The sequence below is a fragment of the Pavona decussata genome, unplaced genomic scaffold (genome assembly GCF_977016875.1).
Source record: "Pavona decussata unplaced genomic scaffold, jaPavDecu1.1 SCAFFOLD_157, whole genome shotgun sequence".
In the NCBI taxonomy this organism is placed as follows: Eukaryota; Metazoa; Cnidaria; class Anthozoa; order Scleractinia; family Agariciidae; genus Pavona; species Pavona decussata.
Window position 1 is genome coordinate 1,204,962 of NW_028145569.1, and position 20,853 is coordinate 1,225,814.

The 20,853-nt window shown below is 38.4% G+C and overlaps 2 protein-coding genes, 1 long non-coding RNA gene and 1 other non-coding gene across 5 annotated transcripts in view; 3 read left to right on the forward strand and 1 right to left on the reverse strand.

The window, feature by feature from the left end:
• The first annotated feature begins 1,330 nt into the window (after positions 1-1,330).
• On the forward strand, positions 1,331-8,796 carry LOC146465110 (uncharacterized). The gene is made up of 3 exons (XR_014868361.1): positions 1,331-2,828; positions 3,250-6,832; positions 7,456-8,796. It is a non-coding gene; the product is annotated as an uncharacterized LOC146465110 (long non-coding RNA).
• A 561-nt stretch (positions 8,797-9,357) lies between these two features.
• LOC146465111 (prolyl 4-hydroxylase subunit alpha-1-like) lies at positions 9,358-11,030 on the reverse strand. Of its 2 annotated transcripts, XR_014868363.1 has the most exons (3): positions 10,664-11,030; positions 9,850-10,067; positions 9,382-9,437 (listed from the first exon to the last, which is right to left on the reverse strand). XR_014868363.1 is itself a non-coding variant. In XM_085128971.1 (2 exons), the coding sequence occupies exons 1-2, from the start codon at positions 10,992-10,994 to the stop codon at positions 9,943-9,945; spliced, it is 456 nt and encodes a 151-aa protein (XP_084985097.1). In that variant the 5' UTR covers positions 10,995-11,030; the 3' UTR covers positions 9,358-9,942. The 2 variants fall into 2 exon arrangements, 1 of the variants encoding a protein (XP_084985097.1); XM_085128971.1 differs by having other exon boundaries at positions 9,358-10,067.
• A 1,179-nt stretch (positions 11,031-12,209) lies between these two features.
• Positions 12,210-12,285, forward strand: Trnaf-gaa (transfer RNA phenylalanine (anticodon GAA)). The gene has a single exon. It is a non-coding gene; the product is annotated as a tRNA-Phe (tRNA).
• Positions 12,286-12,687: 402 nt separating this feature from the next.
• LOC146465113 (SWI/SNF-related matrix-associated actin-dependent regulator of chromatin subfamily A member 4-like) overlaps positions 12,688-20,853 on the forward strand; it is a 41,320-nt gene continuing 33,154 nt past the window's right edge. The window contains exons 1-6 of the mRNA XM_085129010.1: positions 12,688-12,771; positions 15,884-15,974; positions 17,199-17,757; positions 17,994-18,297; positions 18,637-18,763; positions 19,539-19,645. Coding sequence (XP_084985136.1) covers positions 15,918-15,974; positions 17,199-17,757; positions 17,994-18,297; positions 18,637-18,763; positions 19,539-19,645 — 1,154 coding nt within the window. The 5' untranslated portion in view covers positions 12,688-12,771; positions 15,884-15,917. The remainder of the gene's footprint in view (positions 12,772-15,883; positions 15,975-17,198; positions 17,758-17,993; positions 18,298-18,636; positions 18,764-19,538; positions 19,646-20,853) is intronic.

Consider the following 20,853-nt stretch of genomic DNA (forward strand, 5'->3'; position numbering starts at 1 on the left):
CCATTCAAATGAAAGCTACTGAGCAGTACTTTCCTGTGGTGCTGTTTATTATACTGTACAAGGTAGTTTGATGTTTTGAGTCTGGAGATGAAATTCCTATAAGTGTGACCATTCAAATGAAAGCTTCTAAGTAGTTCTTTCCTGTGGTGCTGTTTATTATGCTGTACAAGGTGGTTTTAACTTTTGAGTCTGTGGGTGAAATCCGAAAGTGTGACCATTCAAATGAAAGCTACAGAGCAGTACTCTCCTGTGGTGCTGTGTATTCTGCTGTACAAGGTGATTCTAGCTGATCATTCCGTTTCTACGTCTTCTTTGGCTAATGAGCAGTAATTTCCTGTGGTCCTGTTGATCATTCATCTTATAGTTTTGCTCGATGACTTACAATTCGTTTCTGACTTTCTTTTTTTTTTTAATGAAATCTATAACGGTGCTCGTGAATTCAAATGAAGCTGCCGGCCAAGAAGTAATATCTTCATTTAGTGCTGTCTGTCTTGTAAAGCATTACTTTCATGGGGTTCTGTTTATTACGCTGGGCAAGGTGGTGCTAACTTCTAACTCCTTATATGAAACCCTATAGTATAACCATTACGAATCGAAATGAAAACTGCTAAACGTGGTTGTTTTCCTTAATATTTCTGTAAATAAAACAGATATGAACCGCCAAATAATAACACTCAGCATAATGTCACAAGGCGGGTATACATCATTGGCCAATCAGATTGTTCCAATTGCATCACGCGCAAATCACGTGAAAACTGACGCATTCGCTCACTTAAGGGGCGCTGATTACGACCAAAGTTAACGTTGAGTATCATAATATGCGAGCAGATATTTATGATCCATTTAGACAAACCACGACCAGATTTATGATGTTTATCATTGCAAGTATCCTTATTTGCAATCAAGTTATGTAAAGGTACTTTCACTTTCTCAGTGCACAGCAAAAAAAGCCATTTTTCAATTGAGTTAAACTTACTCTTTTTTTAGAGTAAACTAGTAATTTTACTCAGTATTTTGAGTAAAGTTACTCCCGATTTGAGTAAAATGAATAACTCGAAATAGTTAGTAGAATTTACTCTTAATGTTGAGTAAATTCTATGAGGAGTATTTTTACTCTTATAGTTGAGTAGAAACTACTCAGCCAAGACTAATCATTTTCAGTCATTTTACTCTTACACTTGCTTAACAGCTGAACTAAAATGAAAAGGCCAATTAGTTTGTCATTGGGCCGATTAAATCGTTCCGCGGCATGTCTAGGGTTAAGAGTAATTTGCCGTGGGGGGGGGGGGGTGGGGGGAGAGTCCCATATAAAAGTGACGGGGGTGGTCGTCAGAAATTTTGAAAAATAAAAAAAACCTTTTAAAGAGGTTCCATGATCCTGTTTTGTGGGTGTGGCCCCCAATTTTTATCACCCCTAAGAGGTACCAATTCTAAAACAACACATTAACTGTCACTTTGACAATTTTTACTAGCTTCTACTCGTAAATCAGTTGACTGTCAAATAGCTTCTGTCATATTTCTCGGGGAACTCTGCATCAGCCGTAGCCAAAATATGGCTAACTGGGCCTCACAGCTCATGCTCATCTCTTCACAGAAAAAGTGAGGGTTTTATGGTGACACTGAGGGTAGTATAAATTTACACCATATTCGTTTTGCCACAACACTAGACGAGTGTAATTGGAAAAATACACCAATTTAGTGTTAAGTAACACCAAATAGGTGTAAACGAGATAATGCACAACACCTTGTTGGTGTTTTGTTACACTGCCTCTATGTAACAAAACTCTGTAAGGAATCAAAACCCCATATGTATGCATATTTACCCGAATTTGTGTAAATGTGTAAACTTCAGTGTTAATTAGTACCGAATAAGTGTCATGCATAAGAGCTCGTGAGGCTATGAAATTCTTGATCACTACGAATTCCTTTTGAAGATTGTTGTTGAAGAAAACTTGATGTTAAAAATCTGTTTTACGGTTACATTTTAAACTAAGTTAGCAAATGGGGGCGTGTGCATGTGCATCAAGAAAAAAATCATTTCAAACCAAAGCAAGATATTTTCCGAAAGATTCCCAGCTACCATCAGAAAGCCGAGCAGTTGGCTATTCAAAGAGCGCAGAGAAGTTCAGTTCATTACTACCGAAGGCAAATCCCATGAATTGAAGGGTAATTATATAAGGGCAAATTTAGTGGCTGGAGACCGGGATGTAGAACTTAGTAAATACATCATACCCCTTTTTGAAATCAATCTTAAGAACCGCTATTTCTGGAAAAAACAAAACTAGTCCGTGTGCAGGTTCCGTGTGTATTTATGACAGTGTTAACGAAAGGTTTGTAAACTGGAGAAAATTATTCTGAGTCGCTAAAGTTCTGGCCCCAGTTGTTCAAAGGCCGGATAACTTTATCCTGTGGATAAGTCACTATCCGACTGTTTCAATCTGAGAAAAGATTTCAGTATTTCCTCTTGTACAAGGGAATATGCACACTCTAACCACAGTTAAGTTTGGGAGTGTACGAAAACCTTGGACAACGTTGAACGTGAAGTATATTTTAGACCCTGAATAGTGCCTTATCCAGCGGATAAAGTTATCCGGCCTTTGAATAATCTTGGTTTTCACGAGAGACTGGGACAGACTTGTCGGACAGACTGGGAATGAATGAGCCGTTTTGGTCAGCAGTTGTTGTACTGCGCACTCTCTTTTCGATCGTTTCGATCGTTAATTCTGGCGGGAGGGATTCTGGCGGGTTTTCATACTTATGTCGTTCAGTTTTAGCTTGAATTTATGACTCAGAACAAGAACATGTGGATGAATTCTGTCTTTAAACAGGTAAGCTTTAGTTAAAAGCAAGTGATATTTATTTTGTTGAACGACTGGCGTCAAAAATTACGATTTTAGATCAAGCGGCCTACTCGAAATTTAAGCTTTCAGATTAGCGCGTAGGGCAGCGCGTAGCGTTCTCGATTTTCCTGATCTCTACAACATTTTCATGGCACAATTCTCTAGTTTTAAACAGTAGATTTGCTGATTTAAATTGTTTTAAGACCATTCTTGACTCCTTTCCCTCGTGAACAATTGATTTAGTAGACTTACTGTTGTGCTGTTTGTACGTGATCTTGATTATATTTGACTGAGGTTCTTGATGAGTTTGCGGATTATTTTAAGAGTGACACCCGTTCCTGAAGGACAGAACGAATAAAAGGGACAGCCAGAAAACAGTTTAATCTCCCTATATTTTGTTTTAATGTAGATGTTCAACTCAGCTGTTTGTGGGGCTCAGGACTGCAGCCCTAGTGAAGAGTACAGCTGGTGACAAGACACGAAATGCTTTTTGGCAAGCTAAGTCCCCGAATGTGGCAGTCGTTTTTTATCTGCCCCATTTTTTAGGTTTCATGACTCCCAGTAGTTACCAGCACTACTTGATATTGTTTATAAGTTACTTATAGATACATGTAGATATGTTGTGGTTCGATTTTATCCGGGGTTCAGTTTTTATTTTCCTTTTAATAAATTGTTTTGTACTCATTAATTATCATACATTACCATACACAAGAACCAAAAAAATAAAAATTGAACCAAGGATTAAATTGAACTACAACAGATACATTATATGCTTCTGAAAGTTTATTGTACTTTATTGTCGGACGTGATATACAAAGTGAAGTTCATTATTCTGGTTTGATTTTGTTTATTTGATATCAGCTAAAGCAATGGCAGAAGATTTGTCTTAGCGTTCTTTTGAAGTTCTAAAGCTATAATATTTACATGTTCTGTGTGTTTTTACAAAACAATGAGCTACAGTAGTTAACTGTTTTGCATGAATGACGAGACGCTTAACCCTCATGCTTACCACCTATTGCTAAAAACAATCTCCTGTTACTCAAGACATTTTGCCAAGATCATAATTATACTGTAATTTGTAAATCAGTTTATTGGTTTTTCCTTGTTACCTGTCTATTTGCCCACTGTTTTTTTTTTTCTTTAATAAAGAGGCATCATTATATGGAAACACTAGTAACTTGAATATAATGAGCTTCATATGACACTCTTACAGATTTCACCTTTCCTTTACTGTGACACTTGGAATGCCAATTAACTTTTACATGTACTGTAGGTCTACTCCGGAATATGATTGCAAAGAGTTTTATAGAGCCACTGTTGTTATCTGCCATCTCTTCATGTTGTGGTCTTCCATAGTTATGTAAAGTGGATTTCCCGCTTTTTACTAGCTCCAAAGTTGAGTGGATTAAATATGATTTTAAAACCGCTCATTACTTGGAACATGAGAAGTGACAGGTGGTAACAAGTGATTGGCAAAAACACAACAACAATAAGAAATTGTTTTTTTGTGCTTTCTTTGAAGTGATGAAAACAAGTTTCACTTTTGATGTTCAAGGCAAAATTGGGAAAAGAGTCAGCAATAAAATGATCTCAGAGAGCATATTGGCAGAAACAAGAGAAAATGGGCTGGCAACTAATTAAAAAAAATTGATTTAGAAGAGTGGGCAAAAGACAGGCAACAGAAAAGGAATTGTTTTACACTTCATAATAGGAGTGATTTTACTTGTACACTGTACGTGATCTTGGTTTATATTTGAATTAGGCTTTAATATTAGATTATTGATGAGTTTACAGATTATCTTAAGAGTGGCACCCATTCCTGAATGACAGAATAAATAAATGGGACAGCTACACTGTAGGAAGTATTTTAATCTCCCTATATTCTGTTTTTATGTGCATGTACACTGTATGCATGCAGATATTCAACTTGGCTGTTGGCGGGACTTAGGACTGCAGCTCTAGTTGCAAAACTCGAAATGCTTCTTGGCAAGCTAAGTCCACAAATGTGGCAGTCATTGTTTATCTGCTCCATTTTTTTGGTTTCATAACTCCCAGTAGTCACCAGCACTACATGATATTTTTTTATAAGTTACCTATAGCAATGGTCATCCAGAAAATTCCTGTTCATGTAGATACACTACATGTAGGCTTCTGAAAGTTTATTATACAGTATTGACGCACATGATATACGAAGTGAAGTTCATTATTCTGATTTGATTTAGTTTATTTGATATCAGCTAAAGCAACGACCGACTCTTTTTGTGTAGGAAATAAAACTAGTAATCATTACAGGGTTTTCCTTTTCAAATGAAGTTGCAGTCGACTGGGGAGAAGCAGGTGGAGAATAGTGGGTGCATTAGACCATTATTTTGTTTTAAGACCAAAAAATTAATGACAGCAAGGATTCTTTATTGCGCAATTGCCGGCAACTGAGCTGTTCACAGACGACAAAAATCACCAGTTGCCAGCCAAAAAAGAAAACCCTGCATTAAGTGAAGATTAATATTTTTTGTCTTTGTGTCCTTTTCAAGTTCTAAAGCTTTTAAAATTAATTTTTACATGTTGTGTGTTTTTACAAACCAATGAGCTAGTTAACTGATGGAGATGCACTGTTCTGCGTGAATGAGGAGACATGTAACCCTCATGCCTCCCACTGGATGTTCAAGCCAAACTCTTTCTCAACATTAAAACTAAACAACAAAGCAAACAACCAACCAAACAAGAACAATTATTTTCCTGTTACTCAAGACATACATGTAGGCCAAAATCATACAATCCATAAATCAATTTGTTTTTCTTGTTACCTGTCTATTTGCTCACTGTTTTTTTTTTCCAATAGAGAGGCATCATTATGGAAACGCTAGTAACTTGAATATAATGAGCTTCATGAGAAACTCTTACAGATTTCAACTTTCCTTTACTGACATTTGGAATGCCAATTAACTTTTACATGTACTGTAGGTCTACTCCAGAATATGATTGCAAAGAGTTTTATAGAGCCACTGTTGTTATCTGCCATTTCTTCATGTTGTGGTCTTCCATAGTTATGTAAAGTGGATTTCCCGCTTTTTACTAGCTCCAAAGTTGAGTGGATTAAATATGATTTTAAAACCGCTCATTACTTGGAACATGAGAAGTGACAGGTGGTAACAAGTGGTTGACAAAAACACAACAACAACAAGAAATTGTTTTTTAGTGCTTTCTTTGAAGTGATGAAAACAAGTTTCACTTTTGATGTTCAAGGCAAAATTGGGAAAAGAGTCAGAAAGAAGAGAAGATTGGGCAGGCAACTTTGAAAAAATGCTTTAGAAAAGTAGGCAAAAGACAGGCAACAGGAAGAAATTATTTTACACTTACAGAGTAGGAGTGATTTTACTTGTAACCAAATGCAATGTATAAAAGTGATACAGTATATTGCATGTACTTCAGTCTGAGACGACTGCATGTATGAAAAGGAAATCAAGCAATTACTATAAGAGCATTCTTCCATCACTTTTCTAGAGGATATTCAAAGCAAAATGATGAATTTGGAAGCTGATGTAATTTAATTCTGAGTGAGGGAAAGTTTGGCAATTTACGATTAAGCTCTTACTGAGGATTGTGTGTAATGTTTGCATCAAGCAATATTTAAAGCTGATGTTTGACAAGCAGGCATTGATCATGAAGCAATTAACGGTACATGCATTTCTTGACCGGTATTTAATTACTTGAATCTTTCAGTGCAGCTTGAGCCCATGTTTATTTAGGTTATGTATGTATGCATACATGAATTATACTCCATATCCTTATTGATTGCACTGTCCGTTTTGTAATTTTATATGTGTAAATAAATCAGTAATGTAGTACATGTATGAAAAATAATTATTGAAGAGAACTTTGTTATAATGTGGCTTAAGGTTAAAGAGTATGCCAGAAGGAAAAACTTCAGTGAACACAGCCTGTCCTCAGCCTCTTCAATTCGGGAGTCAGATGAGGATACCTGCCAGCATCAGGTAAATGCCTTTTATGTACTTTTTTGCATTATACTTTATTATTATTATAGCTAACTACTCAACATTGACATGAGAAAGTCAAAGAGGTTTGTATCAAAACCAGCCTTTCACTGAAAGGCCAGGTCAATGAACAACAACTGAAAATGGGCTATTATCATGCCACTCAGTGGCTGTTCCATCACACTGAAAATATTGCACATGTGCCAGTGCTTCCTGTTCTGCTGGCCACTGTTCCATGGCTTTCCCACCTCACAATATCATACCACTCACCCACTGTTCCTCTACACCACATCACACCACTTGACCATTGTTTATCACTTTTTCACCTCACAACATGTATATTGTACCGCTAAATCACTGTTCTACGACACTACACTATACTGTATCACCCAGCAACTGTTCCATTACACTATATTGTAGCACACGGTAGCACGCCAGTGGTTTACAGTTCCACTGTACTGTAATGCCATACCAGTCAGTTAATGTTCTACCAGTTGTACTAGTAGTATCTCTCTATGATGTACAACTGTATCAAGTGTGCATGGTCATTAAGAACTACATGTATAGTCATCTTGGTACACATTAGAAATAACTTATCACTGTTAATTTTGTTTGTGTTATAGGACTAAAGTGACATGACCGCCAAACAGGTTGCTCTGGACAGGGAGGAGCCTTCCCCATTTATCATACTGAAAAGCCGCCTGGATTCACATGATCAAGAGCTGCATTTGGCTGCTGATAAGAAGCTACTATGTTCATTTACTAGCAGCCTTGTCAAGGCAACTCTTGGGTTACTAAGCTGCTATTATGTTTTCATGTTTAATGACCCTGCTGGGTTAAAAAACATTTTTTTGTATTTGCAAAAATGTATTTTGCAAATTCATGATGGCAAGAAGCTACCGGGTTCTGTCATCATGTTCGTTAATGAAATTGACAGTTTGTCAAAGTGTAGCTAATTGTCCATATACTGTAACTGACAACAGTGGTCTAGCAGGGCCCAGATATGACATGCTACTTAACTTTTGTCTTTTGCCACATACTGAAGCTTTATTGATCTAAAAATTGAACCAGGTCAGCTTTATGCGTGCAAGAAGTTACACTTTGACAAACTATCAGTCATCTCCTTGCATGTGGACTTTTTCCATGCAGTGCTTCTCTCTGCGGTTATAAATTAAGCATTTAAGGAATAGACGTGAAGCATGAAAGACGTGAAGGGTGAAACAACGAGTGACAAATGTTTCTCCCTACTTCTGTGCCTTAATACAGAACAAAGCACAGCTATGGCTTGTTTATTTGTTTTATAATAGAGCCAAACTTATCTGCAGAGAAAGGTACTTCAATTTGTGATAATCAAAGTTTTGTTTTGCATTGCTTGCACGCCCTCAGTGGCACCATGAATACACTAAATTTGCACTAAAGCACCCTCAATAATATTATTATATAGTGCTCCTGAAAGGCAAGCCATTTTTCGTTTTGACATAATGGAAATACAGAGACATTTGTACTCTTGACTTTTGCATTTCAGAAGACTTTTAAACATTAACCCTGGTTTTCACCAGCTATTTATTACATAAGGGTAAGCATAGGCTCAACAACGTTTTATGTCAAGTGGAAACACTTGCTTATGTTAGTGAAGTCCTGTTTTCATTTGGCTTTAAATCGTATGCTTATGTTTGATGCTTGTTGGTTTTGTTGTTCATTATAGTTATAAATGACACATTTTCCATTTGAAATATATACATGTAACAGTAAACAGGCTATACTCTTATTGTAAAAAGCAAGTTTTAAAATACTATAATGTAAAGATTATACGTGTGTATATATATCAAGATTAATTTTATTCAAGTTTGTTAACAAGGTTAAGGTTAAATGAAAAATTTTGCTATTCAAATAGTGATGTGAGGATAATTTTACTCTTAACTATGAGTCACGTTTAATCATTAAAAGAGTAAACCAGGATGCAATTTTGTGAGTTGTCTTAAAACCGTATATTGAGTTCATTTTACTCATTATTTTGAGTAAACTGTCAGTTTACTCAAAATAATGAGTCATTGTGGATTCAATTGGCTCGAGTGCTTATACTCGTTATTTCGAGTGAATTCTACTCAAAAATGAGTTATTTTACTCTCACCTGAGTAATTTCTACTCACAATGTTGAGTACGTTTTACTCAACACTTGTGCTTTTACTCAATGTATTTAGTAAAGTTTACTCATGTGTGAGTTATTTTACTCACGCATTAGTACTTTCTACTCACACCATTGAAAGGATTTTACTCAACATTCATACTTCAGTTTACTCATCATTTTTAGTCATTGTGGATTCAACGTTTTACTCAATATTTTGAGGTGTTTTTACTCGGCTTTTTTTGCGGTGTGGGGTCGGACAATATAACCACATTCCCCACAGAATGGGTTCCCGATAGCGATTTAAGGTCAGGTTGTAACAATCGAGTGTCAACATGGAACCACGAAATTGTGTCCAATCCGAACGAAAGCTACAACAGTGAGCAAAACTTTCTTGTGGTGCTGTTTATTGATCCTGTACGAGATAGTTCTAACTTTTGAGACTGTGAGCAGAACTTTCTTGTTGTGCTGTTTATAATGCTGTACGAGATATTTCTAACTTTTGAGTCTATGAATGAAATCCTAAAGCATGACCATTCAAATGAAAGTTAATGAGCAGTACTTTCTCGTGGTACTTTGCAAAATCACTGCCTAAACTTTTTCTTTGTGTGCAGTAAACGAGTTTCAAGAAAGAACATTTTTCAGTGGAGCACCGAAATGCCAGATACTAGTTTAGCAAACCACATTCCCCATAGAATGAGTTCCTGATAGCGAAAGGTCAGGTTATAACAGTCGAGTGTCAGCATGAAATCCGGAATTGTGTCCAATCAAATGAAGCTACAGCAGTGAGCAGACCTTTTTTGTGGTGCTGTTTATTGATCCTGTACGAGAAATTTCTAACTTTTGAGTCTGTGAGAAGAACGTTCTTGTGGTGCTGTTTATTATGCTGTACGAGCCCATAATATTTCTAACTTTTGAGTCAGTGAATAAAATTCAAAAAGTGTGGCCATTCAAATGACACAAAGTTGGTGAAGTTCACACATTATTATAGCATGACTCGATAAGCCTCGGGATCTATATTGTTTGTTTTCTCCAAGTCCCGTAGTGACTTGCTGAGCTCAGCCTTTCCAGGAAACTTATTCTCTTCTCTTCCCATTTGGTAGAGTAGATCTGAAATACAACAGTCGATAGCAACAAGTAAATTAAACTGGTTACAAGGCTGGCAGTGAGAAAAATGACAAATTTAATAGCCACTGTGACAATTTAAACTAGTTCAATTTGAAAAGGTTTTTTTGAATAACCAAATAAACTGCAAGAAACGGGGGACGAAGATCCTTCTGGTAGTCGACGTTGAAGGCTCAGGAGAGATCTAATCGGCTAAACTTGATAAAAGTATAATATGCCTGTGAGAAGTCGAAGGAATAGTGCAAAGCCGATATATACAACGGGTAAATATGTTTTAAAACAATATTTGGGCTGGCCAGACCAGCCTTCTTCAGGTATGAGATGTTGCTAAATTTTAAGATGCAGTTACAATATTATATAAATGGAAAACGTCGCCATACACTTTTCCACTGCATGTAAAGCGAAATGTATGCGAAAGTGAAGACTGAAGAACTTGAGATTCGACGCACCTCGCTTCTTCAGACGTGCGATTCGTGGAGGACTCGTTACCGAGTACTCTTCGAAAGTTTTCGGATCACCTTCGGAAATCTTCGAAAGCTGTCGGCTCAACTTCGAGAGAAGAGCAGTGGGAACAAACTTACCATCAGTGGAAGTGTCCGAGTGCAGATAATCGGCGAGTTTTCCCCAATCATCGACAAACCTCTTGACAATGTGGAATTGATTCAACGGATTTCCCAAATATTCCCCTATATCCTGTCCAGATGTTGCCCTCAATGCAGCCGTCTTGCCAAGGACATCCTCAAGTTCTTTCAAATGAGCTTCTCTTTCTGATATGAATGCGTTTAGCGAAGGGAGAAGCCGTTGTTCGATTTTGTGAAGTTCGATTACGTCTTGCTGTGTGGGGCTGAATTCTTGTGTGCGTACTTGGTGTACTGAAAAGATCATCAATGCGAAAATAACTAAATGAATCATCTTTCTTGAAGTCCGCTACTAAGAAGTGGGTGAATAAAACAGCTTTTATCTAGACCTGCGCATTAAGACTCGTTGATAAACTCTTGAAACCCCAGTATAAACATATATATTCTCCTTCCCGTTCCCCATAATTTCTTGTAAAACTGGTTGGGAGAATTTGCCTGAACATCAGCCCATTTATTGTTGGTGATCATTAACATTATTCTCGTGACTCACTTGTTGGATTAATTAGCGATCTTTTAAGGAGAAAATAGATTCTCGTCACTACTGGGGCCTCAAGGATTAAAAGAATTAAAAATTCATACCACGTTGCTTGTGTTTATATTCTCTTACGCAGAACAACCTGCGGGGGGTGAAGTTTCAGCCTTTTAACATCTTCCAAGAGATCTAGAGCGGAAAAAATTAGCCTTAAAGGAAAGCGGCATGGATTCAGCTAGTCAATCATCCGTCCATCCATAGACTCATAAACTCAAACGTTAGAAACCAGTGAAACGTCTTTCAGTATACAATGGTTACCGGCACTTTAGGATTTTAATCAGTAGCTGACTCAAATGAAACGCTACTGATACGATAGAAGACACAAAATTATATTCTCAAATTGGTATTGGAGTGATCTACCAAATTTCTGTAATTTTGACTAAATGCCGAACGTTGCGTCTCAGGAACAGACCAAACATTCTGTTTTTGAGGGGGGAGGGGCTGGGGAAATTAAAAAAAAAACAATCTTCTCCGGGAAGCTTTTGTAGATGGAAATAAATCACCAGTCGTTCACAACGTAGCAAAGCAAATATTATGAAATCTATTAACAAAAAAATCGTACAAAACTTTTGTCACGGAAAGGATTCGGCAGAAAAAATTGCCCAGACAGACCACCCCCTCCCCACCCTCCGCCAGAAATGATCCAATATTAAACTGCGCTGGATTGTTCACTCTTCAGTGAAAGATAAAACTGACAAATTGCTTTATCCAGTAAACGAAACACTGATATAGATGTCAATGTTCGCGTGCCATGCCCGCAAAATTTTCCAATACAGTATAACAAAAAGCGTTTTATTGCTAAGTCCGTATTTGCCTGAAAGTCCTTTCAAGAAGCGAAACATATCACTGGTCCTTGATACTCATGCGCGTGCGTTTTTAGGGTGTTCGCAGTAACCGGAAAACTTGATTTCTCTGTCGGTATTCAATTATTAAAATTTCCTCCCTGAAACTTTCAGCTGCCGAGATAGCTCAGTTGGGAGAGCGTCAGACTGAAGATCTGAAGGTCCCTGGTTCAAATCCGGAGAGCTCGCATGAGCTCTGAATAATCCCGGGTCTCGGCATACATTTTCCTTTTTCTTTGTATTTTTTTTTTTTTTTTGCCGCTCGGTATATATCTCAGAAGTATTTAACGGGTAAACAAATGATCTGAGCGAAATCACCCTCCTCTACATAGCACTCTGTTTGTGTTTGGATTGAAATTTCAAATTAAATTTTTAATCTAAGACATAAACAAATTATAAATAAGAAAACGGATTATTTCAAAAAGACGTCTCAGATACTCAGACAATCTGGGTTAAAACAAGAGAAGAAAGCACAAATATTAGTCTGTCAAGGAAAGCCAGAAGGAAATAAAATACTCCCTACTCTCTCGGGTGGATTGAGTAGTAGTTTTGTTTGTGTGCGCTTCAAGACGAGGTCACTTGCACATGCGCCCTGGTTTCAGACAAAGCATCATGGCGAAGACACAATACTGGTTGGGATGAAGTATTTTTGACAGTATTTGGCTCTGTTTCTTCGGGTAAGTAATGTTTCATTGTTAAAAAGGTTGTGCTTTAGTTTCCAAACCTTTTTTTCTTGCTGTAGTCGTCTTGAATGCCCTATTTCTGAGTTAACTCGTAGGCTTTCCTTGGTTTGATCGAAGGACATCCTTGATCGTTCTCAAAATTTTTCAATTTGTCTTCACTTTGCTTCCTCTTCCCCAATTTTGACTGTAATAGAAAGTTTCCAATATCTTCACTCGTGTAAATAGTTTAAGGTTTAAACAGTTAATAGTGCGTTTTAATATGGTTAGGTCACTTTCTGAAGAGCGCATTTAACAACAAACAACTCGACTCGCTTAGCGAATTATAACCGTAAGAGCAATCCACTCAGGCACCGGTTGGTCAAAGAGCCGGATAACTTCATCCAGCGGATAAAATGTATTGGTTGGAGTACAGTTTATCTGCTGGATAGCGTTCTACCCACTGGGTAGAGTTATCTGCTCTTTGAACAACCAGTATCTCTCAATTAAAGAACTAAGATTGTTGTAAAAGTTCCATTCATTGATTAAGAACACTGTTGTTGTTGTTGTTGTTGTTTGTTTCTTTGTTTGTTTTTACATTTTAAGGCATATAGCATAGGAAACATTAATTTAAATGTTATTTTGAAAAAAAAAATGTAAATGTGACCTTCTTTGGGAAAACGTACACTAACAATATTCCGTTAAACGGTCTAGGCCGTTAGCTATCCGTTAGATAAATTAATGAAAACCGTTAGAGGCGTTAGTCAATCCGTTAGCATCTAATCCGTAACCGTTAGAGCGTTAGTTGAATCCGTTAGAACGTTAGATGTATCCGTTAGAACATTAGTTCTATCCGTTAGAACGTTAGTTCTATCCGTTAGAGGCGTTTTGCAGTCCGTTAGTCTGTTAGTTAGTCGCGTCCGTGATCCGTTAGTATCCTGATCTTTAACTGCTGGAGCACGAGTCCTTTTGGCCAGAAAACTAACGTACGATTCTATCGGCATACTGTGTTAGAAAGAAGTTCCAACGGAGACTGGCTTCCTTTTGGAGAATTGTAAGACCATCGCTTTAAAAGAACAATCAAATCCTTACTTTTGTAAGATCTTGTAACCGAAGTTTTAGACAAGAATTACAGTCAGTGAACGGATGTAGCAGGCGCCTTGAAGAGGAAATGAAACAGTCACAATCACTTTAAGGTCCACATTAGAACCTCGCACTATGACGAGTACTATCCGTTCAAGAATTAAACGGCAAGTGCTATCCATTAAGAAAAATAATGTTAACATCCATTTTACTAAACGAGCAGCCCGGCACATTCCGTAAGCGCCATCCATATGAAAAACAATGTTAGCATCCATTAAAAGGACAAGAAGTATCGCTGGTTACGGCGGTAAACACTAAAGCTGCGAACATGAAAATGCATGTTGTATGCAAATGATCTGGGAAAGCGACCGAAAATTCAACATTTTGTTACTCTTTGATGTGCGCTTGTTCAAGTTTAAATTGACAACAATAATTATTTTTGTGGGGTTAAACACGAAATGCGGAGAGAAAATATTCCGTTGCTGTGGCGAAAAGAAACCCGACACTGAAAACGTCAAAAGCCTTCAGTCAATTAGCTGTTCTCAAGAAGACTTTGCAACACCATTTTACACTTCCTTACTCCGTACTTTTTTCGATCGACCGCTTGCAACGTTTGGGTGAACTATAAGGAACAACTTAAAAACAAGGTAAGAACGTTAGGCGGACCAACCGTTAGTGCATCAGAACGAACCTGCACTAAAAGCATTAGAATATTCGGAATAATCATTTGAGCGTTAGAATCAACCGTTTGACTTTGAGCGTTAGGACAAATCGTCAGAGCGTTAGAACAAATCGTTAGAGCGTTAGGACAAACCGTTTGAGCATTAAGACAAATCGTTAGAGCGTTAGGACAAATCGTTTGAGCGTTAGGACAAACCGTTTGAGCGTTAGGACAAACCGTTAGAACGTCTGAAAAGCCGTTAGCTATCCGTTAGTCTTCTAACGTTTAACGGAATATCGTTAGTGTACGTTTTCCCAAAGAAGGTCACAAATGCATTGTTTTAAAATGGAAGTACACATAAAGCTGCCGCAGTTCAGTTTAACAGGAACTGCACTGAAATAATCAGAAATAATTCAAGTTAAACATTGAATAATCATAAGGTGTTTGATTTCCAAGGATACTGTGGTGCTACATAGGTGGAGAGAGGAAACAAATGTTTGGTTTTATGAGCAGCAAATCTGGATTCGCTCTGACAAAGGGCTAAGGCATGACACATCAGCACTCAAATCTCTTTACAGTGGCCAAAATTAATAACCTTATCAACTCTGTTGATAAGGCCAAACATTCAAGTTAAACGTAGCATGTTTAAGATCTCAATTTTTTGGAGGCAGACCAGCTAACTACATGTATTAGCAAGCATGACCAAGGAGTTGAACTCAGGGTTACCAAGAAACAAGTCAAGCTACAAGTAGATACCAGAGTGGGACTTAGACCTGCAACCTCCAGATTTCATGGTCTGGCACCTTAACCACACACGTGAATAGGCATGGGTCTCCCCAAATCTTCTTAAACAAGAAGTTCCGCTATAAAAGGGCAAGCCCCTCCTTCATTTCACACCTTTGTGGGCGTGAGATGCAAATTTAGACATCCTTCAGTTGTGGAAAGTTGTTGACTCAAGCATCCTCTCAAAAAATGGGCCTCAAAATTTCATAATATTACCACCACAATTATAAAAAAATATCAAGTTCTAATTTGTTTAACAGTGTTTATTCTGATGTCTAAGCCAATTTTACTGGTAAGGCTGTAGAAAGACACGTTGTTTGTCAGTTGTTTATGCTGTTATGGTTGATTGACAACTGAAGGTGAGAATGGCCAGGCCAGGCCCCTTTTATAAGTTTACGTATAAATTATGTACCATTTAGTTTGTTACGTCAAGAAGCCAGTCTTGTCAAAAGACCAGAGACCCCTCCCTTATTGGCAACACTAGATGTGGCTAAAATCCTGATCTTGTACTGGAGTGAAAGTTGCACTGCTGTTATGTGAACACTTCCTAAGTGAAGCTATCCAGTTTACTTATATTTTCAATGTTGTTTTTGTGTTCTAAAGATATAAAGATTGTCTGAAAACCCTGTCCAACAACATGACCTCCTTGGCGGGTTTCCAGTATACTCCGGAGAACATGCAAAGGCTAGAGAAGGTATGTGTAAAAGCTACATGTAGATTTAAATAATTAGCTCCTACTATATCTTCATCTGCAGTTGTGATTTATTATTGAGGGTGATGCTTCCTAATACAGGTGTATTTTTGTACGCTTTGACTTCATGTACTATATGTTGGAAAAACAGATCTTGGCGAGGGCTCTTTTTCAAGTCACATTTTTCAGAGATAATAACACAGTAAGCAACAATAATTCTAGAAAGCTTTAAGGTTACCCTTTACCTTCAGAGGTGTCCTCAGAGGTGTCTCGCATTCAAGCGATGTAGCGCGTCCGGTTTAAACTGTAGATACCTGAACCCTTATATCAAATTAAAGCTTATAGAGCTAAAACTAAACCAAGAATTTTGAAATAAAATGAATTTGCTGAATTTTTAGCACTGTTTTCTTGAATCAATTTTTTCACTTGGAGGAGTCACTTCAAAGAGCTAAAACTCAAAAGGAATTTGTTTGTTTGCCTTCAAATTTGGACAGTAGCTAGCTTAACATATAAACAACAAAAACGTGTTTGCGAATTTTTTCTTTCGAAATATTTTTTGATCGAGAGGGATTTTTGTACGATCACTCCACATTGTTTTCATCCTATTTCGAGAATGCTCCATAACTTTTCATTGCGATTGAATAAAGCAAAACGCAGACACGTTTTTTTAGGGCCTTGGGTCCGGAAACTGAGGAGTGACAAAATTCGCTTTGACTTGTAGCTTCAAAAAGGTAGTTCGGACACTCGCATTTAGAGGTCATGAAAAATTCGACAATTCATTTTATTTCGAAATTCTTGGTATAGTTTGATAGCCAGCTCTATAAGCTTTAATTTGATATAGGGGTTTAAGTATCTACAGTTTAAACTGGACACGCTTCATCGCTTAAACGCGAGACACCTCTGAAGGTATAAGGTAACCTTAAAATACATAACAGTGTATGGGTTTTTTTCCAAATTGAGGCTTAATTTAATTACTGGGTTAACCACAGATTTCTTTTTGGATTTCAATAGACCTTGCTAAGACCTTCTTTTCCCACATTGTAATACAATGTAAACCATGCATAAATACAGTGTACAATGAAGCTTTCAATAATTATTATTATTTTTATTATTATTAGGTATTATTAGTTATTATTATTAGGCACCATTCTTAATGGTCAAATGTCCTTATTGTGAAATTACGTAGTAGTAAACTGTAATAATTATCAAAATGGCATTATTTTGTAGGCCTTGCAGACAATGCAGGAGAGAGGCATGGAGTCAGACCCTCGCTACGCACAGCTGCTATCATTGTTGAGAGCCAAACCACACAACCTTGAAATGCCTGATGTCAGTCACGGCCACCAGATAACTGGCCCTTCAATGTCTATGGGTATGGGAAGTATGTCAGGTGCGGGAATGGCAGACATGCAGTCAAGAAGTTCTCCAGCGCCGAGCATGATATCGTCATCACCGCAGAAGGCACATCCTTTCTCTTCCCCACAATTGTTGCAGCTTAGGGCACAGATTATGGCGTACAAGCTTTTAGCACGCAGTCAACCACTCCCAGAACACATCCGAATTGCAATACAAGGCAAACCCTCTGCTGCAAAAGCAGGAGGAGCTAGTATGCTTAGTGGTAGTGGCCCTTCGCAGCCCAATCAGTTGCCACCCATGAGTCAGAATCAACCAGGAAACCAGGCGGCTCCCCAAAGCCAGACACCTGTTGGTAGTGGAAGTGGGGTGGCATCTACTGCTGGCCCAGTGCCTAATCAGACAGCATATAATGTCCCTGGAATGTCAACTTGTAAGTTCCCAATCTGTGCTTTTAGCTTTCTTTTTCCACATTTCATAGACCCTATGCAAAAATGGCTGACGTTTTAATATTCTTACTAACCTCATTTTCTTGGTCGACACTGTGAGTTATGGATCCCTGTTTTTTCCGATTGGGCCATAAATCAATGGGAAAAGCTCAGTCTGAAACTTACAGTACTGACCTCAAACTCAGGTAGTAAGAGGTGTTTATGTGCTTTTAACAACCAGCTCAACAACTCCAGAACAAGCAACCAGCTGGCTCCACCCAGTCATCAAATACAGCGTCCTGGGCAGCAGCTAAAGGGGCAGCTGCCAGTGCTATTGCCGCGGCTACTCAACAGCATAAGCTAAAGGAGCAGCAGCGCCAAGCACTGGCCCAGCAGCAGCAGCAACAACAACAACAGCAGCGCAAGGCAGTGCCACAGGGTGCTGCACAAGGGGGAATACAGATGCCAAGTAAGCCCAGACTGGCACCTGTTGCCAAACCTACTGGACTGGATCCTGTGACTATTCTAAAAGAGAGAGAAAACAGGTAAAGTACAGAGTACAGATTAGCCTGTGTAGGTGGCGGTTTTGTTTGCGCAGGGTCAAAAGTTTTGGCGGTGGAGCCACCTCAACTAAGGCAAAGTCATGAGAGGAACTGCCTGCAAGAAAACTGGGTATTTTTTAATAGTCCAGACACTGAGCGACCGAGAAAATTGGAATGGCTGAGAGCTGAGGCCTCCTCATTCCTCTCGCTTGTTATAGCTTCTCTCTGCCGCCAAATTTTTTGATCCCACGCGAACAAAACCGCCAGCTACGCAGGCTATGTACGGAGCCAATTTTTGCCAGGTGAATTTCTTTTAAGCTCAATCTCCCTTATCCTTTTCAGAATCCAAGCTCGTATCATACAGCGCATTAAGGAGCTGGAGGGACTTCCAGGCAGTATTCCAGACGACTTGAGAATGAAGGCTATGATTGAACTGAGAGCTCTCAGGCTGCTGAACTTCCAAAAACAGGTTTGCCAACAAACATGACATTGTTCAAAATTGTGTTTGAAATGATAGGTACAGTTGAGTCATAGGTAGGTAGAGTTGACTCTCCCTACCAAGGAACCCTCCACTCCTGCAGTAAATGATCATTAAATTTTTGGAAATTCTTTCTGAATTTGACTTTCTTTGGAATATTACCAGTAAGCAAGACAGTTTCAGTTTCGCGTGCAGTTATATGGAAATGTGATTTAACTAAGGTAAGAACAAAGAAAGCTGGCATTCATCGTGCAGTCAGCAGTTCTTGGATGTTAGCACATGCGCAGAACACCTCATTGTGGTAGCTTGTTTGAGCATGGAAGAGCGTAGCGGATTTCTGATAACTTTCTGGTTGGTTTGTCTCTGTTTTTTCTGCCCCTCCCTTTTCTTCCTCTTCCACCGCTAACACAGTGTGAAAGGTGTCTGGATGACTATGAGTGGGGCCTCATGGCTGGTTGGCGGGGATTGCCAGCCATGGGAGACATGTTACTGTCTAGGGGCCGGCTGGTCACAGTGGAGGCCCCTGGGCCTGCCAGGCACCCATTTTCCACTCAACTTGATGCAGTTGTTAAAGTATATAGTACATAAGTGCCTTTATGTGGGCTGTCTTTTCTCCTCTTAGCTGAAGTGGTATTCACATTGTCTCATTTCTTGTCACAATCCACTTTCATTGGGCGTGTTGTCATAAAGGTACAACATCAACAGTACTGTATTTATTATTATTATTATTTTTATTTTATTTTATTATTTTTTTTTTTTGGGCTAGTTACGATCTGAAGTGGTAGCATGCACCAGGCGAGACACTACATTAGAGACAGCACTCAACTCCAAAGCTTACAAACGAAGCAAAAAGCAATCTCTCAGGGAAGCAAGGTACATGTACACATTCAATCACAATATTTAAATATGCACCTGTGTAAAGCTACCATGCATAAAATCAGTTTGAAATCCATTTGGGTCATAAGAATTCAGTGCTCCAAATCACATCAAACAGAAGTAAAATTTGGTTAAAAAAAATAAAAAAAGAAGAAAGAAAAAAGAACAATGAGTTGTTTTAAAAATGCTGGTTTGCTTCATAAGATGAAATATGTATATTAGAAAAAGGAAATACCTGTATTTACAGTGCTTATATTGTATGCTTGCCAAACAGTTCAAATCCTTTGCAGGATTTACAATTTGCCTTTACAATGTATACTTTTCACCCTGGTAGAGATTTACGGTGCATTCGATTGAACCTATTCTGGAACAGGAATACCTACAATGATGACAAGAAATCCATGATAAGGGGTTTTTCGAGTCATTAGAGTACAAAGTGGCTCTTAAATTGTCATGTGTCAGTGAAAGTTTGCAGAAATGTCTTTTCAATTTACTTCGAAGAGAAATCTAACAGCTATTCCACTTATTCTTATTCTGGAATACAGTCAATCAAACACAACCTTAATTTAGGATTGAGCGTTAGGCAAAATGATTGGCTATGAACATAGTTTTTCCTGTTTACAGTACCGCCTGGAACTATTGACCCATCGGGACTAGGGCATACCTCGTCTTTACCGCGGGTAGTGGCCGCGCGTCCACCTAGGTGAAAACACGGTCGTTCCACGGTGAAGACGAGGTACAGTGTGCCGCGGTAAATTTGCGGCAGGCGAAAAGACGGGGCGTGCCGCGGGAAAGAACAATGGGGACTGGTTGCATTTCTAAAACAAGATGCCCTTCTAATGGCATTACACGGAATGCTTAATGTAGCCCCAATTATTCCCCATTGTATGTTTCGCAGATATTTAAAAAATATCCTCCCTTGGCCATTGAAATAATTGTCTGAATGGTTTATTCAGATATATTGCGTGATACTTATCGTTGTGTTACTAGGAATCATACCAGAAATAACTATGCAATAACGTCATGACCCCGCTGAACTGGTCTGGCCTCCTCTAGCTCTAATCCCTCGCGTTGATCATTCGATCTGTTTTTTGAAGCGGATTTTCTTTGCTGTGAACTCTCCCAATTTCCGCCGTTTCAACTGTCGAGTACTACCTAGAAGTTATTATTTCGATTTACTGCTTGAAAAAGGTTGGTTTTCTCTC

What these genes read in the sequence shown, in the direction of transcription:
- LOC146465111 (XM_085128971.1), bottom strand. Translation starts at nt 10,994, where the DNA reads ATGATTCATTTAGTTATTTTCGCATTGATGATCTTTTCAGTACACCAA. An exon ending in CTCGGACACTTCCACTGATG is followed by an intron (nt 10,068 to 10,663) that starts GTAAGTTTGTTC and finishes GTTGTATTTCAG; the next exon opens with ATCTACTCTACCAAATGGGA.